Genomic DNA, 20,571 nt, shown 5'->3' with positions numbered 1-20,571 from the left:
CTCTTTTTAGTATTGGGGGGGGAGGCTGAAAACCACTATACTCTCTTGTCCCTGGTGCGTTGGTCTGTACTGTCAAGTGTAGGTGTGCTTTATGTATTTTTTTTTCAGTTTTTTTGCCTTCCCCAGCCTTATGTTTTCCTTTTTTCCCTCTGCTGTGGTCAGCATAAGAGGTTAAATGATAAGAATGCTTCTTGATTGGGAAGGAGGGGGTGATATCCCATGAGGGGGAGGGGGGGTTTAGAGATTTAGCGCTCCAAATAAAGGCAGCCCGTGTCAGAGCTCAGAATCGCACCCCTTGGCTGGTCCTGCCTGACACCGCCCCACCTTCCTGACAGTACATAGACTAGCGCAGGGGTAGGGAACCTTTGGCTCTCCATCTGCTGTGAAACTACAACTCCCAACATGCTCCATTCACTTCCATGGGAGTTCCAAGAACTGCAGAGCAAGTGTGCATGCTGGGAGTTGTAGTTTTGCAACAGCTGGAGAGCCGTACGTTCCCTACCCCTGGACTAGCACATCAGGCACAAAACTACCTAAATCACTAGCTCAGGAATGATGGAGGCTCAAGAGAAAAAAATATTCCAACTGTGTCGGTGGGGTGGTGCCCATTATATGAAGTAAAAAGCTGGACTTATTAGAGAAAGTGAAAGGTCCTCTTAAGTTGAGATAAATGACCCTTACACAGTACAGAATGTATTTACTCCAAAGTGATTGGAACAAATAAGCCATTTTGATGCTGGATGTGCCTTTAATGGAAGGTACATATTATGCGGTTACCTACCAACTACAACAAACATCTATATATTGTCTATTAGAGGAATGGGAGAATGCTTGCAGTTTGATGCAGGTAATGTTGCATCCAGTCCAAATGGTTTACATCAACCTCCAAGTCGCCATATTTTATTACATACCTTTTGCTCTTTTTATTAAGATTAGGGAATGCATATTTCTGTGTATATATTATTTCCAGTTTCCTCTTTCTTTACAGTGTGAGACCACCGAAGAAAAGTTGGAAGAAAATATTTAATCTATCAGGTGGGGAGAAGACTCTAAGTTCATTAGCTTTGGTATTTGCTCTTCACCACTATAAGCCAACCCCCCTGTACTTTATGGATGAGATCGATGCAGCTTTGGATTTCAAAAATGTGTCAATTGTTGCATTTTATATTTATGTAAGTATCTTCACAATGTTCTTATTTGTAACTTCTTGTCAACTATGAGCATTATTCTTAAAGAAAATGAAGCTGGTCATGTTAATTGGTATTCCTATCTGGGATATTTATGACGTCTGCCATACATGCCTTATAGATACAGATTCCATCCCTAGGATCCACACATTGAATGGGGGTTAGCTGTGGAGAGTCAGACTATTAAAGGGGTTACTATAACAGACACTTTTATCCCCAGTCCTTTAGATGAATTAAGTGTTACACCAATAGGTCCCTCAGCAATCTGGAGAACACAGAACTGAAAGTCCCCCATGCCTCCATGTGAATGAAGCGCCTATGCGCTCCTGTCCCCGGCACTGCAGTCTCTGGCAGCCCTATAGCCGTGAATGGAGTGCCTGTCACATAACCACACTGGTGCTTCGTTCACATGGAGGAGGCATGGGGGACTTTCAGTTCCCTGTTCTTATGATCACTGGGGGACCTAGCAGTCAGACACACAGCGATGTGACATTTATCCCCTATCCTGCAGATGGTATAAATGTCTGTAATGGGACAATCCCGTTTAAGAAAGCAAAAGTGATGTGGTCACCTCTACAGGAACTTAATCTATTGAGCATTTGCGGTATATCCTGTAAATATTCCATGTAAACATCCCCACTTAAGGTTAACAGTTTTTGTGAAGTTTTTTTTTTTTTATACTACTTTTTGGCAGTGCTACTCAAACTGACTTTACTATAATTTTTTTTTCTCTCTCTCTTTTAGGAACAAACTAAAAATGCCCAATTTATAATAATATCTTTGCGTAACAACATGTTTGAGATTGCTGACAGGCTTATTGGAATTTATAAGACTCACAACACAACCAAAAGTGTGGCAACAAATCCAAAAATTATTGCCTCAAAAGGACTTGCTGAGCTTGGTGCAACACAGTGTGCCTAAGGAGATGGTGCCTACATGCTGGTCATATGGCTGCAGGCTTGGAAATAACTCATATGGACTGCCTTTCTATTTAAGATAATCTATTAGGTTCTTTTACAGAAGACTCTCCTACCTGCCTCCCCACTTAACCTTAATTCTTTATTTTTCCTTTAAAGGGATATTATGCTTCCTGCCTTTTATGGCTAAGATCGGGATAGCCCTGTTTCTACCTTCCTCTGGTACTAGGGGTTACAAATCCAGCCAACTGCTTCTGTTCTACTCCCCTAGAGGTAGAGAAGACTCTAGAGTTACACAATGTATAGAACAGCAGCACTTGGTTGCTTCTGTAACTCACAACCCAGAGGTCGAAAGAGTGAGCGGTATACTGCCATCTTAGCCATGTTTGGCTGAGCTGGAAATGCCCTTTTTAGGATAGCCCATCAATGTATAACTCCTTGAGGTGTAAACTCTTCTGATGCTGCTATTGTGACAACAGGCCTTGGTTCTATTGTCTTTCACAAGAAATCTATCTATCTAAATCTGTATTGTATGCAGCAGAGACACTGGATTGCTTTTACCTGTGAGAGAGTTTGGTACATGTATCACCTTCTACAAATAGGTAACATACTCGGACTCTCTAAGCCAAGGCTACATAGTTTTTTTTATTTTTTGTATTGCTACTGATTTTAATTAGAGTGACAGGTGCAGGCCACAAGATTACATACAACTCAATGAATTCATTAATTCATTTGGAGTTCATCTATAACTCCATAGTTAAAGATCAACTAACAGTGCTACGAAAAGTTGCATTGTAGCCTTGGCCTAACCTTCAATACAGGTAAATACAACCCATACTTCTTTCTGCTGCAAGTGTCAATGTGTAAATGTTGAGCTTAACCCCCCCTCCTTAATTTCCCAACTTTATCGTGTGTTTAAATGTATATATTTGTTTTTACATATCATTTTCTATATTTTCAATAAAACTTAACCATTGAAGTACCCAAGATATGGATTGTTTATATTTGTAACACTCGTGTTTACTTGTTACTGTTGGGAATACAGGAATCCATCTCCAGGAATTTTTACTCCTCAGGTCTTGTTCACATCTGCGCCCGGTAGTCCATTGTGCAGGTTTCCGTTTCCTGCACAAAACTGGGCAGGATACAGAAACCTGCCGGCATCTTTTCAAACCCATTCATTTGAATGGGATTGAAAAGTGAGCGCTGGTGAGCATTTTATGCTCTCTGTGGCGAAACCTTTTTTTTTTTTTTTTTTTTTTTTAAACAGAGAGTCGGACATGCAGTACTGTGTCCAGTTTAAAAAAAAAAAAAAAAAAACTTTCGCCGCAGAGAGCATAAAAAGCTCACCAGCGCTCATGGCCGGTTTTGGCATGACAGGTTTCTGTCTTCTGCATGCACAAGACGGAAACCTGATAACGGAGTGGCGAATGCTGGCGTGAACCCAGCGTTATCCTGTTTATAAATTTACGTACAATCTATAGATAATGTATAGGTGTTACATGATCACTTTTTTGGGGGGGGATTTTTGTATTAAAATATATAGTGAATTCCTGTCAGCTGGTAGATATTTCATTTTATACATGTAAAGTTAATGGTAACACACACTGTTCAGTAGAAATAAGGAGCCTGGACTAAGCCATTAAAAACAGCGCTATGTCATTCTGTCACTGCAGGTAGGTAGGTAACATTCTCTGGGTATCAGCCAAACCAGATTTGTGCACTGACATAGTGAAAAGTGATCCATCACTCCAGAAAACATATACTTGCAGAGCGTTTTTTATTTTTATTTTTTTTATGTGACAGGTTGCTTTTAATAAAGACACAAATGGTGTCTGCAGGACATAAAGAACATAAAAATTTCATATTTATAAATATTCTGCAAGTTAATTTATACATGTAAGTCTCTATTTGTTTTGTGAAATGGCAATATTGTCAGTATTGGAGATGCATGATTACGTTATTTCTCTGCTACTCTGCCTGTTTTATATGTATCTAGTTTCAAAGGTTCCGCAGACATTTTAGAATTCTTTTGGTTGGGTACCCCTTATAGTAGCGGGATCAAGGAACAGCTACAAAGAGTTTTGCTCTGGAGGACGTGTATCAGTTATCTTGAAGATGAATGTCAGACTTGTCACTTGGTATTGTATAATGCTTAATACCTCTGGCTCAACTGCAGGGGTCAGCAGATAAGTAGTTGCCAAATAATAACCTTACCGGTGTGATAGTGTTTGTGTGATCCTTGGGATACAGGATACCATAATATGCTACCTTTTATTCTTGATCTAGTACGTTCTGTTGCAGATGAAGTTCTTGGTGTGTGGTGGTTTGGGGTTTGTTTTTTGTTTAATTCTACAACTGAGAATAAAAATTCAGCAACCCATTCTTGCCCTGAATGATTCAATGGTAAAGGTTCTGTATGTGATTGAACACTTTGCAATCTGTAACTGAAAAATGTAAATTTTGCACAAACCTATATAAACTATAAGACCAATAATTCAGGTAAAAACTTCTATATGTATAAAAATGTGAAATCAAATAATTTGTGAAAAAGCAAATCACTTAACACATCTAGTATTTACAGCTATTGAACTGACTGCGGAAAACCCCTAAAGTCAAGTCATTAAGACCTGACACAGTATTTATAGGATAAGTTAGGCTCCAAAATTATTTTTTTTTATAATATAACTTGTTTATCAGACCCCTTTAACAGTTGCAAAGAATGGTCACCCATGTTCATAGACTTTGATGATGATTGAGAGAAAAAAAAATCACAAGCCAATTTTTTTTATTGACTGACAAAGTATGGTATACTACATTGTGTCCCAAAATCTTTTTTCACACTGTGTATGTAAGCAGATGGTCAACTGTTTGTACTTTTTTTTTTTTTTTTGCATCCATTAAATAATGTATAAGGAAAATTGTTGATTTTCTACCGTGTTAGCCAGTGGGTAGGAAATATAAAAACTTGAGTCTTCAGTAGATGATACCTTTTTTAATGGCTAACTCATAATGATGACAGATTATAACGTTTCAAAGCTCTTGGCTTCTTCAGATATAACTAAAAACAATTTCTGAAGGCTGCATATTTATGTACAACAGGACACATAGGGATAGAATTTTAGGAGGAAGAGGCTTATTGGTATATACACGTAAACAATTCCACAGTTCTTATCAGTTCAGAGTGCCTTTATGGCTGTCTCAGGTCAGTGATTTCTGTAGGATGCCATGAACCCATGTGAAAGATTCATTCCATTATCCAGAGTATTAAATAGGGTCATGCACTTGTACTCATAAATCCGTCTATTCTTCTTGGATTTAAAATTCCCTCTTAAAATCAAATTTTTCATGTCATTGGTGATATTATGATCTTCATTGCAGAAATGTTTTGACACTGGAAGGTCAAATAATATAAAATTTAAAGTGTAAAATTTCAGTTAAAAAATAATTTATACACCTACAAATATTTGCCAGTAATATAGTTTATTAGAAACAGACTACCTTTAATTACTATATACATATTTGGTATCTTGGTTTCCTTTTTATGGCACAACTTTATTCATTTCATATTTATAGAATGAAAGAGAAATAGAATTGAAAAGTCAATCACATAATAAAATACGTCACAGACAAGACAAAACTATGAGGGATTGAATGACCATATGGCTTTGGTCAACAACTTCAAAGTTAGACAAAATGTCCACCCAATAGTATTCTGAGCCTGGTGTAGTGTAAGTAACCATGTAAAGGAATTGCTGAGTATTTTCCCTGTGGATTTGTAGTTAATATCCACAGCAGATACTGGGGCCGACATTTGGAAAACTCCACAAACTGAACTATAATGCAACTCTTAATCTGCTGCGTACCAACTTCTCTTGTATAATGCTCACAGATTGATAGAGGTTTATTATCGTTGACCTAAATTTGGAAGTCAAAATCTACTGTAAAATCCTCAAGCAATTGTTTATACACTGTTTTTTTTTTTTGTTTTTTTAAATAAAGCTTTTTAGGAAATCGGTCAAGTTTGCTCGACTGGTATAGACTTGACTAATACTGCAGTATGTATAAGCCCTTAATCGTTTACTAATAGAGAACAAAAAAAAAGATCTGTTTTGTCTAAACCCATCCTTGTCAGTAATGTTACATTGCTTTTTAAGTCCACTTACAATTGGTTGAACATTTTATTGCGTAGGCTTCTTTCTAATATATGGGTGAGCTCTTATTGCAGCTCATAAATTCAAGTAGGCATCAAACAGCTCCCCATCAATAAGACTTTATACACAGTAAATCATACCCATGTGTTTGGTCCTTTTGATCCTTTTACTAGAGAGTAAAGTGGAATTAAGAGCTTAATATGGCTAAATATTATTCCCATCATCATATAAAACAGTCACTAGACTACAGCATTTGGAAGTCATTCTGTAAGTAACATTTTCATGTTACCCAAATAACACTTGATAAGTGCATATATAAAACAAGTTTTCAGCTTTCGTCCTAAGACTAAGCCCAGGTCCACACGAGACCTAGCAGATTTATGCTGCAGGATTTCCCCATGACAATCCAAGAGGAATGCTACTGCAAAAACTGCCCCATTTTGTAAACAGTCTCTTGCAATAGTAGAGAAACCTCCAGGAAAATTCAGTAGAGTCATCTTGTGACCTAAGGTCAAGGCCCCACATTGCAAAAATGCTGCATATTGTTGGCTGCTGTGGGGAAAAATTGTGTTTTACAGTATTAGGGTGCATGCACACTACGTAACGCCGGGCGTGTATGAGAGCCGTACACGCCGGCGTTACAGCAGGGCTGCCGAACACTTCCCATTCACTTCAATGGGAGCGCTCGTAAACGCCGCTGTTACGAGCGCTCCCATTGAAGTGAATGGGAAGTGTTCGGCAGTCTGCTGTAATGCCGGCGTGTACGCCTGTGATACACGCCCGGCGTTACTCAGTGTGCATGCACCCTTAAGGTGATTTTGTAATTTTATCCACACATTATAGAAAATCTGCATTTTCGTTTCACTTTTTTTTTTTTTTTTCCATATAGTTTTTATTAGGGAAAGAATAAATGCATGTGCGGCCCTATAGCGTGAAATGTACGGATCAGCCAACATTAAACCACTAACATGGGGTATGAATAACACTCACTACCTTACAACAATAGCACCTAGCCAGCTGCAGTTATAAGGTGCTTTTCTGCTGCAATCTTAAGTCCTACATGCAGGACTGTGTGTCCGTGCAAAAAAACAAAAATGGGCCACGCTGCATATGGACATTGGCGGTCACCTTTAAAAACGCATTCAATTGAAAGGGTTTTAAATCTGACCACCGGCAAGCCAAGTCCAGTTTTTCCAGGGGTTAATGACAAACCCTATAACAGACAGTGGCGGTAGTATGAACGCCACTTTAGCACAAGCTACTGTTCATTTCACCTGTATTCTAACAGCCAGGAAAACTAAGGTTTCCGTTGTTAAATCCATTATCATACAGCTGACATGTATAATATGCTATCATTATGATTAAAAACTAAATGCAGTATTTGTTCTTTTTAATTATATAGGAAGAGTGCCATGTAAATGCAGCGTCAAGGGATGAGATGTATTAAGCACAATAGAAATAGTCTACAGGTTGTGTTGGAAGTCATTACATTGAGCAAGGATCTGAGTAACGTTGGCAGTGGCCAAATTGTGAAGACTGCTAATGTCTTGGTGATAGATACCACAAGACCCCTTCATGGATCCTGCTGGGTCTCCTGGAGGGAGGAGGGCAACTTCCACAATATTAGGTGAAATCTATTATCTGCATTGCACCAATATCCTGAATGTTACTAACACAAATGAATAGGATTCTCAAGCTGTTAAAGTTTTACCTTCTAGACCAGCAGCTCCCACACCAAAATGACCAATACTGCAGAACATGCATTCTATTATTACACACCTCTGCTGCATGTTATTTTACACTGTGACAACCATCTCAGAAAATGCAGCTGCATGTACAGTCAGGCCACAACGTTCTGTATAGGTTAACATCACAACAGCCTAGCTCTATGATACTTAAACCTCTACCACTGTCCTTCTTCATTTGTATAAAAAGATCATTTTATGATTAAGCCTATGGAGAGGGGAAAACACTGGCAAAGACTGGAGACAAACTATAGCATCTAGTGAGTCATTTTTCTCACAACAGAACTGGGGAGTGTCACCTCTCTCTACCCCTTCCTTTCTCCATAGACTTCTATGGTTTGCGAATTAAACGTGGGGAGATAAGTGACGTAACAGATGCTTTTCTTTAAAATATATTATTAGTTTCACTATTATGACCTGTATACTATATACACACACACTGGTCCTCCGTTTTTGGGTGTTGGTTTTTTTTGTTGTTTTTTTAAATCTGCAGGACGCTATATTTTTTTCCACCGTATAATATAATGAAAATCACTCATTACTCTCTTGTTTCCTGTATACTTAAAAGAATATCCAATAATAGACAAAATTTTAACTGCTTGATGGTAAGTAAGGCCTCACATTATGGAATTGCTGCATTTTTTGAGAATGGCTACAAATAGAATGGGAAATATAAAGGAAGCTCTTACACGTTATCTTCTGCTTAATCCACTCAAAAAAAGAAAAGAAAAAAAAGCTGTATTTCTGCAATGTGGGGTCTCAGCCTAAAGATTGTTAAAAAAAAAAAAAAGTCCACTGTGTGAACATAATTTTTCCTTGGATTTGCTTTGTGCTGAAATGCTGCCTTCTCCTTTGTGCATGCATATAGATAGAGATTATATATAGCGCTATATATAAAAATACTAAAAAAATGTAAAAAATATACTAGTCTAAGGCCTTGTTTATACAACTGTACATTTTGCGCCCGACTACTGAAACCGGGATTGCTCCAATACTGCTGTAGTATCTGGGATTCATATAAAAGTCCTGAATACACTTGTCTGTATAAAGTTATGTGCTATTTGTGTATTAACAGAAAGAGTAGGGAGTAAATAGCTTTGTTGGATATATAATTAATATATAGAGAACGTATAGTGTATTTCCATTTTTCAGCACTGTCTACCAATAATACATAGACAGCACACATATCATGATTAGAGATGAGCGAGTATTATTCGAAACTCCCGTTTCGAATAGCACGCACTCATAGGAATGAATGGACGCAGCCGGCACGCAGGGGGTTAAGCGGTTGGCCACTTCCATTCATTCCTATTTGTGCGAGCTATTTGAAATGGCCGTTTCGAATAGTACTCACTCACCTCTAATCATGATTTATTTATTTATTCTTTCCTCTCACACTAATATATATATATATATATCACCATAAAGAGATGGTGTATATACTATTTAAAACCTAAGTAAAGAATGTAGCTGAGCAATGAAGTCCATGTATAAGCTAGAAAGCCTGAGAGAGACTGTATTTACTTGATTCTCCCCGAAATGAAGCACCAGTCCCGTGACTTCAGAAAGACATGTCAAATAGCGGCTAGTGAAGTCTGATGATGATTCTGCACTAAAGTAAATGAATAAGCATATAAGACTAATGAATAGGAGAAAAGCAGCCGCTATCCATGTCCACAGAGGACTGCTTGGAACTGCCTTGTAGTCGTTCTCCTGAGAATGAATGGCAAACTTTGGTGTGGGCAGAAGGGGAATGTCCCCAATATTTGTCTTTAGCCATTTATCTTTTAATATTTGCCCAACCCTAGGGTAGATCTCAACAGGGCGAATGGGAAGCAGCTGCTGCTTCTTTAAGGCTTTCATTCTTTGCTGTATGTCATGAATAGTCTCTAGATATACCAGTGAAGATTCTTCCGTCTGAGCGGAGCTGCACAAAGACACCAGATCCAATTCTTCATCTTTGATTTGCTTCATCTCCTCTATTTGTGGGGCAAAAACACCAACCACTTGTTGGTTAAGATCATTGAGGGCAGCTAGCATATCTTGCTTCTTCTGCTCGAGGACTTCAATTAGATTGTCAAAAAACACAAGCACCTCCTTTTTGTCTTCCAGAACAATGTTTTTACAATTGGTCATCTGCTCCTCTAGTGCCCGGATGACTGGGGACACTCCGGTGAAGTTCTTATCACTGAGGGCGGCCAGTAATTTAGAAGCTGTCTGCTGCTCTTTCATGTAAGCAACATCAGGGTCATCTACAGGGTGACCTCTATGTGGTCCTACTGTAAGACACTGGCCACATATCAATTGTCTGTCTTTAAGACAATACATGTTTAGCTGATGTTTGCTATGTTCAGCACAAGTTTTAGATATTTGGTTACTTTTATATTTTTCCACAATAGCCTTTAATGCAAAGTTGACCGGCAGGGAATGAACTCCAGCGTGAATGTCAGTAATCCCTCTGCAGGCTGGACATTTCAATCTCCCCATTGACAATCTCCATAAATAGCTTTCTGTAGACCTGATTAAGTTTTCAAGGCACTTTCTGCAAAAAGAATGAGAGCACTGCAGAATTCGAGGATCGTCATATATGCTCAAGCAGACCGAGCAAGTCATCTCTTCTTCTAAATGTTCCATTTCCTAAAAGAGATGGAAGACGGTACGATTAAAGATCAGAGGTAAGAGACTATGACTAGGGTGTCACACAAGCCAAAGACTGTCAACATGTCCTCACATCAATATGAAAACTTTATCAATTATCTGAATATAACAGTGTTTCCACCACCAGAAAGGCACAGGAAAATAAAAAGCACCAAATGCGGTACTTCTGTAAGGCCAAGTGCACAGGGCAGTATATTGTAAGGCAAGACCACAGCAAGAACCTACAGAGAGAAAAAAAAAAAACTGCTGGAAAGAGTTTTATTTCTTTCATGGTTCTTAATCCACTTCTGTTTGTAGCTTACAAACCCTAAAGGAAAAGACTAATCAAAATATTGCCATTAACAAATCTTGACCCAATCGACACTAGTGGTCGCCAATCTGTGGCTCTTCAGCTGTAGCAAAATGTTCTTACGGTCAGTGAGTTTCAGGTCATGCTGGGAGAGCCATTGACTCTCCCAAGGCTGGGGCGTAGGCAACCTCAACTTCTCTTTTGCTTCACATTCTGACTCCTTCATAAATCGCTTATCTGTAATTATAAATATTACAACACTAGCATCTGCTCGCGACTTCGTCCGAGGGTTGGCGGTGGTGCTGAGCCGCGTACAGTTGGCTGTATTGGTGGGGGAGAGGTTCAGCCGTGCGCCAAGGTGGACCCTTTTCGCTGCTGTGATGTTCTCTCTCTCCTGCTACTGCTCCCGTGGCCCCCTTCCCTCCGCCCTCTTACCTCCCGCGGGTCCCCCATCTTATGGCACCGCTTGCACCCCTGTGTGGGCCCCCCTTTCTGGGGACCCCCATCCTCCCCCACGGTTGCACCTCTGCTCCCGAGGCAAGCCTTCTCCTGTGCTGTCACTGCCTCGTGTTCCCAGGCCACCCCCTTGTACCTCCCAAACTGTGGCCTGCGCACCATCCTTCCAAGCGCTACCCAGGGTCACCAATGTTTTTCAGCCCGACAGTTGGCTCACCCTACAGTCTCCAGGTGTACTTACTGAGCCGGCCGAGCCGATGGACATGTTGCCCTGCGCAGAGTGCCGCAGTGTGTTGCACACTCGCCGCCATTGTGGATAGCGTCGTCGTGGCACGCAGAGCAGGCTGCGACGCTCTGGAGCCACGAGTATCCGCCATGTTGGCCGGGTCGCACAGCGGAGCCCAGCCCGCTGTGCAGACTGCCTTGGACGTATTGGGTTGCACCGTTTCCCCGCCGGCCCGCCCAGAGCCTGCCGCGCACCAATGGGAGCGCCGCTGACAGACCTGTGATGACGTCATCTCAGGTCCTGCAGTGGCACCGGCGTATTGTTTCTCCGGTCGTGGTCAGGCTGTCGGGGGAGTGCGCGTCTCGTGAAGTGGCCTATGTTTCCTTCCGGCAAAATATCTATGTATGTGCAAAATCTCAGCCAATAGTGGAACAAACATCCAAACACACAAACTTTCACATTTATAATATTAGTAGGATAGGATTTACAGTAGTAACAGGAGGCAGCTGGATCAATCCATAGGCCCTCAATACTAAAGCAAAAAATATATATATATATTTAGTAGGAAAAATATCTATTCAGGTCTGAGAAACCATTTGTTGCCCATAGTGCAGCTTTCATATCTTACATTGCAGTTGAAAAATGAAAGCTGCACAGAGATTGGACAAATAAAAAAAAAAAAAAAAAAAAGTTTTTATTTTAGACAGTTTTCATGAATGTGATCATTGTAGTTTACCCTGGTATTATGTCACCATCATACAGAAAAATCCCAGTTCACATCTACATTCGGGGAGTCTGCTTAGGATCTCCCCAAATAGAAACCTATCCACATAAAAAGTGGCTATCTAAGGAAACCCGGGGACCCCATAGACTATAATGAGGTCTGTTTGGTTTCCACTCAATTCTTGCATGAAACATGCGGAGAGAAATGTGCTGCTACGGCCCGAATGCAGATGTGAACTGGGCCATAGCCGACCACAATAACTGGCCCTTTAGATGCAGTCACATAGTTGATGTGTTATAAGTAAATAAATTAATTAAACAGTTTATAAAAATTTAGCTTATCATAAGAGTGGACAACCCCTCTGATACATAGGACCGCCATTTTCTGCACTTCCTGTTACGTCTCAGTAAAGAGCAGGCCTTTCCTTAGCATGAAATGGCTGATTCCAGGGAACAAAAGATTGTACTGAGCTGCAAGGTAAAGAGATGAAAAGGTTTTCCAGGGACTAAAATAAATGTAGCGAGTGGTAAAAGAATACAAATTCCGAATATACTCTTGAGAATTCTTTGTGGCTTTTTGGGCTCCTGACCACATCTGTTTGGTGTTGTAGCGCCATGGGAGCAGGCCGGGCAGTCTGAGCCCGCTCCAGTGATGTGTTGGCCATACTAATGTCACTAGGGTGGGCTGGCCTAACACATAACGTGTTCCCTATGGATTACATGTCATCATTCAGGAGTGTACTGCAACCCAAGTAGTGGCAACAAAGAACTAATATGAATATATTTCTATTTTATCCCCAGTGCCCCCTAAATCAGTATATAAGCCCCCGATACACATCAGATCTAGTATGGAGGGTGTGAGGAGGGTGGTGTTTCAGACATGCGTAGATGTCTCCTCTAGGGGGAGAGCAGTTATCGACCGCTTGGATTTTTTGCTGTCCAATTCTATTGTTTCTCCTCAGAATAATCACCGCCACAGGTGACTGGCAGCTGCTCACTCCACCCTCCTCCATAGGGATTAATATGCACGTTTGGCCATGTTAAAGTGGGGAAGGGGGGAATAGGGCGTAAACTGATGACCAAAATGCCATTCTTATAAGGTTGGCCAGCTTTAGTGTCCTTTTAATTGCATTTGTCTCAGACATGATTTAACCACGTACCACTCAGACAGCGGGCAGACTATATTTAACAAGCTGTTCCTTAATTCCCCCTCCCCCAACACTCCTCCTTTCTACCCATGGGCAGATCAATACGTAATAAAATGTTTATTGAGATGAACTGTTATTTTACTATATAATTTGTGCCCGGCTTCATGGCAGAGTACCATTTAATATTAAAGAGGAGCATCACTGGGCAGGCTGGAAAATCACTGGGCCTGCAAGGGTTGAAAAACTAGATGTGCTCCTGTCTGGCCACGAATCTGCCGTCTTAGTCTTTTTAGGGTGAATCCAGACAATGAGTCAGCAGAAACAATGCAGCAGCGTCCTGTATCTATGATGGAAATGTCAGACATTCAAATGGATATGTCCCAGAAAAATAAAGTATCACCAAGATCACAGTCTACTGAATGCAATGCAGACATTTCAAAATATATACTATATATACATATATATATATATATCCCTTGTGATGTTCTAACTCAGCGTACCCCCTCTTCGTTGCATAGTAACTGCACCATATTTGGGGGTTCATAAAATGTACAATATGTTGATAAAACTGGCGCCTATGTCCTATCGGCTAGCCACGCCCGTTCTTTACATTAAACTGACCAGTAAAGTAATACATATGGCACCTATATCAAACACATTTATTTCATTTATTTATACCACACATCAATTCACAATCTCTACTTTTATAGAATAGAGAAAATATGAGAAAGCTTGCCTCATTTATTGGAAAGTACACAACGTTCTGTGCACAGCACAACAGGAGTTAAATCGGGTTTTGTTTGACTGTTCTGGAGTAAAAATTTCCAGTTTACTCTGCAATCCAGTATTTTCCTAGGTATACATATATATTATACTGTCCTAATTACTTCTCATACAGAAGAAGCGAAAATGTAAAGCATAGAAAATATATAGAGTATAGGAAAAAAACTTTGAGCAATAATTATACAGACTGTACCTTACATATTATTTAGCGTAGTCATCATTCCAATATCATCAGCATTATGTCTTGTTACAAAAGAGTTATAAAGAAAAGGAAAAAGACCTAGAAATGTGCCAGGATATGGCAGGGCTGAGGCAATGCATCGTCACTAATAAAATAGGCTTATTTCATCTATCATAGCTATGCCAAACTTATTTCTGATGGATAAAATATATCAAATAGAATTTAACATTTTATTTATTAACATTATTTTATTCTAACATTTTTTTTTTACATTTATTTTATATTGAAACAACAATAATTTATACAGTACAGCACAAACATAGGGATAGGATAAATATAAGTAAGTCTTACTGTGTCTATTAAATTATAATATATATATATATATATATATATATATATATATATATATATATATATATATATATTTTATACATATATATATTTTATACATATATATATTATACATAACACCATGATGGCCTTGTATAAAATATTCTGCTTTTCATTCTGGGAAATAAGTACTTAGTCACTGATTTCACAATTAGGCCTATAGATTTTGTTGTCAATTATTAAAACTTTTTAACAATTGAGAATAAATTTTTAAAAAAAATCATATAATTTTAAATAAAAATGTCTTCTTTTTTTTTTTTTTTTTTAGGTCTTGTAAATATAAACTCCAAGGCAATATAAGGACACAGCACCTTCCCACATTTCACACTATATCTCAAATGGATACAGTACCTTTTCTTTAATTTGTTCCTAAATATTTTAGAATTTTACAAACTGTTTAATATATTTTTACAGTTTTTTAATATTAGTTCTTGACAGTTTCAAAACTTCCAGTCCTAGTTTAATTCACTACACTACACTCATATTTTAATCATGTAATAATTTTATATACAAAAAAACGCAACGCATAAAAAATTCTATTAAAAAAAATATTTTTTTTTTTTCTTACAAATGTCTCACAGGACCTTTGCTTTTCTTGAGTGGCTGTACAAGGTGTTAAATACAAATTGCTAACTGTACTTGAAGATGAGACGCTCTATATTTTCAGTACAGATTTAGAGCAATTTAAAAAACTCTGAATACTTAAAATATGGGTTTCCTAGTCTATAAAATAAACCTCAGTGTAATAATCGGTCAATATAATATAGAAGGAGAAAATATCTCATATATTTGGTGTTCCAGATGTGCAGAACAAATATGTAGTGCTTAAATGAGGGATGTTGGAAAAAGAGCAGGAGAAAAAAAATATATTTGATATATATATATATATATATATATATATATATATATATATACACACTCGCACATATATATCGATGGAGATCTATCTATCTATCTATATATATATATATATATATATATATATATATATATATATATATATATATATATATATACACAAAATATTAGACAAAATATATATGACCGCACCAGTATAGGCATAGGGTGCTCACCAATGGGAAAAGAATTTATCCCGTTCAATATAACGTCAAAAAAGCAGGCGGCACACCAAAAATTGTGAAAAAAAGTGAAGGAGCAATAAACCTCCAATATGAGGCAATAAGCGTCTTTCAATTTTTTTCACAATTTTTGGTGTGCCACCTGCTTTTTTTGGATAGATAAATATATATATATATATATATATATATATATATATATATATTTTTTTTTTTTATTTTTTTTTTTAAATACATGTATGTACAGTATGTATGTATTTATGAACGTACATACGTATACACACATACATGCACATACACAGACAGTTCTTTGTGTTGGATGAATTAATATTCTGTCTGTTTTTCTTGCTTTGATGAAAATCTGTCGTAATATTATTGTAATTAAATAAATATGAAATATTATGAAATAATTGTGGACTTTGCTGCCAGTAGGGGGTGTAGAGCTGGTTTTCTGCATAATCTGCACAATCTGAATACAGGGTAAGTTTGCTAATGAGAAATTAATGACTAAAGACATTGCATTTAGGGACAATTGTAACTATTAGAAGTACAAATAAAAGTTGTGATGTCCGGACATTACATGTTGCCCCAGGTGGATGAGATCGCGCTTGCCAAGTGCAGGCAGGGTGTGAGTACCCCGGGTATGGGCACATGTTAGTATAAGTCTTTACCATCATAAGGTTACGCTAATGGTAAGTGGCAAATAATGTCATGTAATGATTTCGTGGATTGGACAGACAGACAGTACACTTCTGTGGTAGGTGTATATTATAGACTTGTGCTCTGCAGCTTCTGGCTCTCCAGCATGCTGGGGCTTGTGCTTCCACAGCAGTTGTAGCCACAGGTTGCAGAGTCCTATAGTGATGTATATGGTTTCTAACCTGGCACTGCACCTGAACCTATAGATGGAAGTTTCTCCACAGCTGGCATACTAGGACACTAGTGTGTAGACTGTGCTTACATGTCCGGTGAGCCTGAGAAGAGCCTGAGAGGCTGCCAGTCATTAGCAGAATAGAAATGTCTTACCTTATAGCGGCAGAAACTTGTGACAGCGCCGAGTACACTGCAGACAGCCGGGGTGGCTGTGCCGGGCTGCCTGTAACGTCAATGTGCAGAGGCAGCAGTGCGCCTGCGCATTCCATTCAAACGGCAGAGGCGGCGAATGGTAGATGTTCTTTTCGAAAGTAATCACCGCGGGGCCGCCAGTCACAGCCGCACGGCCATAGTAACCGGGGCGTCATTTGAAAGCTGCTGGAAGCCGCCGCCACGAATAGAAAGTAGACAGCCACAAAATCGCTGCTCACCCGGGACGTGCGACAGGGGCTTGGCTGTGAACGGCTGCCTTTATTCATGTGTGTACGTGCTGAGTGACTAGCGGCGGTGCTGTGTAAGCGCGGAAATGGCGCAGGCACAGGGTTTTGTACATAGCCGGTTACAGCCTGGGGCAGGTGTGTGCTGCTACCTGTCTGTATTAGGATACAAATTCACATGCTGCGGTCCTCATGCAGAAATATATAGATAGATATACACAGCAGTCTTCTAAAGATACCGCAGACACGCCTGAAGTATGTAGAGTTCTGCGCCAATCAGGAACTAGCATAGAACTCCTGTATAATTCACCTCAGAAAAGTGGAGAGTGATAATAAATAAAAGGCGTCCGTGGCCCAGCCTGTCCTCATGTGACACGAGTGTGTGACACGAGTGGCGTGCAGAACGGGGATGTGTGGCAACTGTTCTGGCGAAAGAAAGGGCCTTGCTGTGGAGATGCATCACATATCTACACCAGAAAACTGCCATGTATTCGTTGATAAAGTCGCCCATATTCCAAAAATGTCTGAAGTGGTCGTGTTTCACTGACTAACGTGCGTAAATGAAACAAAAAAAAACTGCAGTGTCTGTCCATGCAAGTGCAAAGAAGGCTTTTATTCACATGGTATTTTCGTTTTCACGGACATATAGGGTATGTTCACACGGTGAAAAATGGATTCCGCGTGTGAACATATTGCGCAGCTAGCCGCGACAGAATACTGATCCAGTGCACTAGCGTTCTGTTCCGGATTAGGCCCGAATGAATGGGTCTAATCAGGAGGGAGCCTCGCGCCATGGGAAGAAGGGGCATGTCGCTTCTTTTTTCCGCTACTAGGTAGTGGAAAAAAGAAGCGAGTAGCTCCCACTGAAGTCAGTTTTTGGCGGTGGATTCCATGTCAAAATCCGCTGGCAAAAGACTCCATGTGAACGAGCCCATATAGTGCATTTACATTTTTTTGATGGTTGTGAAAAACAGGCCACCAAATAACGAGCTAGTGAATATGCACATTGTATACTAAGTGTTGTCATATTGGCTGTCACACAGTCATTTATCATGGTCGTATGTAAAAGCCCTTAGCCTACACAGTCTTCAGATGCAGCAAATTGATCACAGCAATGCATCTTTAGATTATTTTATTTATACCACTTACCGTATATACTCGAGTATAAGCCGACCCGAATATAAACCGAGGCCCCTAATTTTACCACAAAAAACTGGGAAACTTATTGACTCGAGTATAAGCCGAGGTGGGAAATGCAGCAGCTACTGGAAAATTTCAAAAATTAAAATGGTCAGAGTTTTTGGGTGCAGTAGGTGCTGGGGAAGGGGAGGGGGTGTTTTAGTTGTCTGTCTGCCCCTTCCCTGAGCTTGAGGACTGTTTTTTTTTTTCCCCCATTTGGAATTCAGCCTTGCTGAATATAGGGGATCTTCAGTGCTCCTATTAACCCCTTCCTGACCGAACAGGAGCACTGCAGATACCCTATATTCAGTAGACCGGGCACTTTCAGACACAGGGATACCTAATGTATGTGTGTTTCACAGTCATTTTCTACTTTTTCATGTATTCTAGGGAAAGGAGTGATTTAGAACTTATATTTTTTTTTAAAAATTTAAAGCTTTTTTTTACACTATTTTATGGAAGATTCTATACATGGACCCCCCCCCCCAAAAAAAAAAAAATAAATAATAATTTTTTTTTTTGCTGACTCAAGTATAAGCCAAAAACTGCTGAAAGATTCGGCTTATACTCGAGTATATATGGTATTTGTTGGTTTAGTTTGTGCCTAAAATTTTGTCCACCAGAAACTTTAATTGCAAATTGGTCTAATCCGTCCTCCGATTTGTACAAATTGCATAAATGTATCATAAATGATCACAGATAGACAAAGCCCGCTTTCCCCAACAAAAATGGCAAAATGACAAGTGCAAACACATAGTAAATCTTGCACACACAGAGCATAAGGCTACATGCACATTAAAGTCCATGTTCAAACAGCGTGGACAGTACATGGATAACTTCTGTGTACAGGGGTATAACAAGCAAAGACTTGGTCCCATAGTGCCACCTTTCCTGCTCCTGGGATGTGATATAGGAAGCACAGGGCCCCCCGGAGGGCTGAAGGCAGCCAGCAGGGACCTGTAAGTAAATAGGGCCTGTAATCGGATGTGGTAGTTTCACCACTGTTAACTTTAGTCAGCCTGGGCTGCAAAATGAACAAGTATAGGATCTGTCCTGAGTTTTGCCACACACATGGGTCCGTGATACACAGGCATGTGTACTGGACCATAGAGATAAAAAGAAGAAAAAAAAGGCAGAAAAATGGTTTGATAAATGCCCTTCACAGACTTCATAAATGTTTCCTAACCACACCCACATTCGAGTCTGAAAGTTGAGGATGTTTGAAAATCTTATTCTTTGAGAAGCAGCCCGACCGCTACAGTAATGAATATAACACTATCAGTTCATTACAGTAGCGATCAAGCTGTTAGGGAGCTCACTGCAACATAACTCATTACTATGATGCAGTGAGTTCTATGCACACGTTCAGTTGGGTACTGCAGCCCACACACAGAATATTTTCTCGATTGTGTTCAAGGGCAATTTTTTTTTTTTTTTTAAAGAGAAAGTTTTTATTGTGCAAAAGTAGTAAAATGTATAAAAAATTACATATAAATTGTATGTACAGTATATATATATAGTGACGGAATTAATTGATCCCTTGTTGATTTTGTTAGTTTACCCACTGACAAAGACATGAACAGTCTATAATTTTAAGGGTAGCTTATTTTAACAGTGAGAGACAGAATATCAAAAATAAAATCCATAAAATCACATTGTATAAATTTTACAAATTTATTTGCAGTTTGCATAGAGAAATAACTATTTGATGCCTCTGGCAAACAAGACTTAAAGGGATTCTATCATTAAAATCAAATTTTTTCTCGATATCACGTAGGAATAACCTTAAAGAGGACCTTTCATGGTTTGGGCACAGGCAATTCTATATACTGCTGGAAAGCCGACCATAGGTCTTTACAGTCAGAAGGGCGTTTCTGACAGTCTGTCACGAACGTCCTTCTCCACAGCAGCGCCTATAGCGCTGTACAGTGTGAGCAGGGAGGAACGCCTCCTCCCCTCCTGATAATACTCATCTATGGACGAGCAGAGGGATGGCGGCGTTCCTCCCCGCTCAGACTGTACAGCACGATAAGCGCTGCTGTGGAGAAGTATGTTCCTGACAGACTGTCAGGAACGCCCTTCTGACTGTAAAGAGCTATGGTACCAGCACCGAAAGCTCTTCATCGGGGGCACAGATCGGGAAAGCAGA

The 20,571-nt window shown here is 39.4% G+C and overlaps 2 protein-coding genes across 2 annotated transcripts in view; one reads left to right on the top strand and one right to left on the bottom strand.

Annotated features, from left to right (window-relative positions):
- Window positions 1-3,012, top strand: part of SMC4 (structural maintenance of chromosomes 4) — a 39,738-nt gene extending 36,726 nt beyond the window's left edge. The window contains exons 23-24 of the mRNA XM_075268729.1: window positions 989-1,172; window positions 1,932-3,012. Coding sequence (XP_075124830.1) covers window positions 989-1,172; window positions 1,932-2,108 — 361 coding nt within the window. The 3' untranslated portion in view covers window positions 2,109-3,012. The remainder of the gene's footprint in view (window positions 1-988; window positions 1,173-1,931) is intronic.
- Window positions 3,013-9,256: 6,244 nt separating this feature from the next.
- On the bottom strand, window positions 9,257-17,035 carry TRIM59 (tripartite motif containing 59). Its single transcript, XM_075266720.1, has 2 exons — window positions 16,960-17,035; window positions 9,257-10,640 (listed from the first exon to the last, which is right to left on the bottom strand). Exon 2 carries the CDS (start codon window positions 10,635-10,637, stop codon window positions 9,450-9,452), a length of 1,188 nt encoding a protein of 395 aa, XP_075122821.1. The 5' UTR covers window positions 10,638-10,640; window positions 16,960-17,035; the 3' UTR covers window positions 9,257-9,449.
- Between the last annotated feature and the right edge of the window lie 3,536 nt (window positions 17,036-20,571).

This window comes from Leptodactylus fuscus, chromosome 3 (genome assembly GCF_031893055.1).
Source record: "Leptodactylus fuscus isolate aLepFus1 chromosome 3, aLepFus1.hap2, whole genome shotgun sequence".
NCBI classification, from domain to species: domain Eukaryota; kingdom Metazoa; phylum Chordata; class Amphibia; order Anura; family Leptodactylidae; genus Leptodactylus; species Leptodactylus fuscus.
This window is presented reverse-complemented; position numbering and strand designations above follow the sequence as displayed.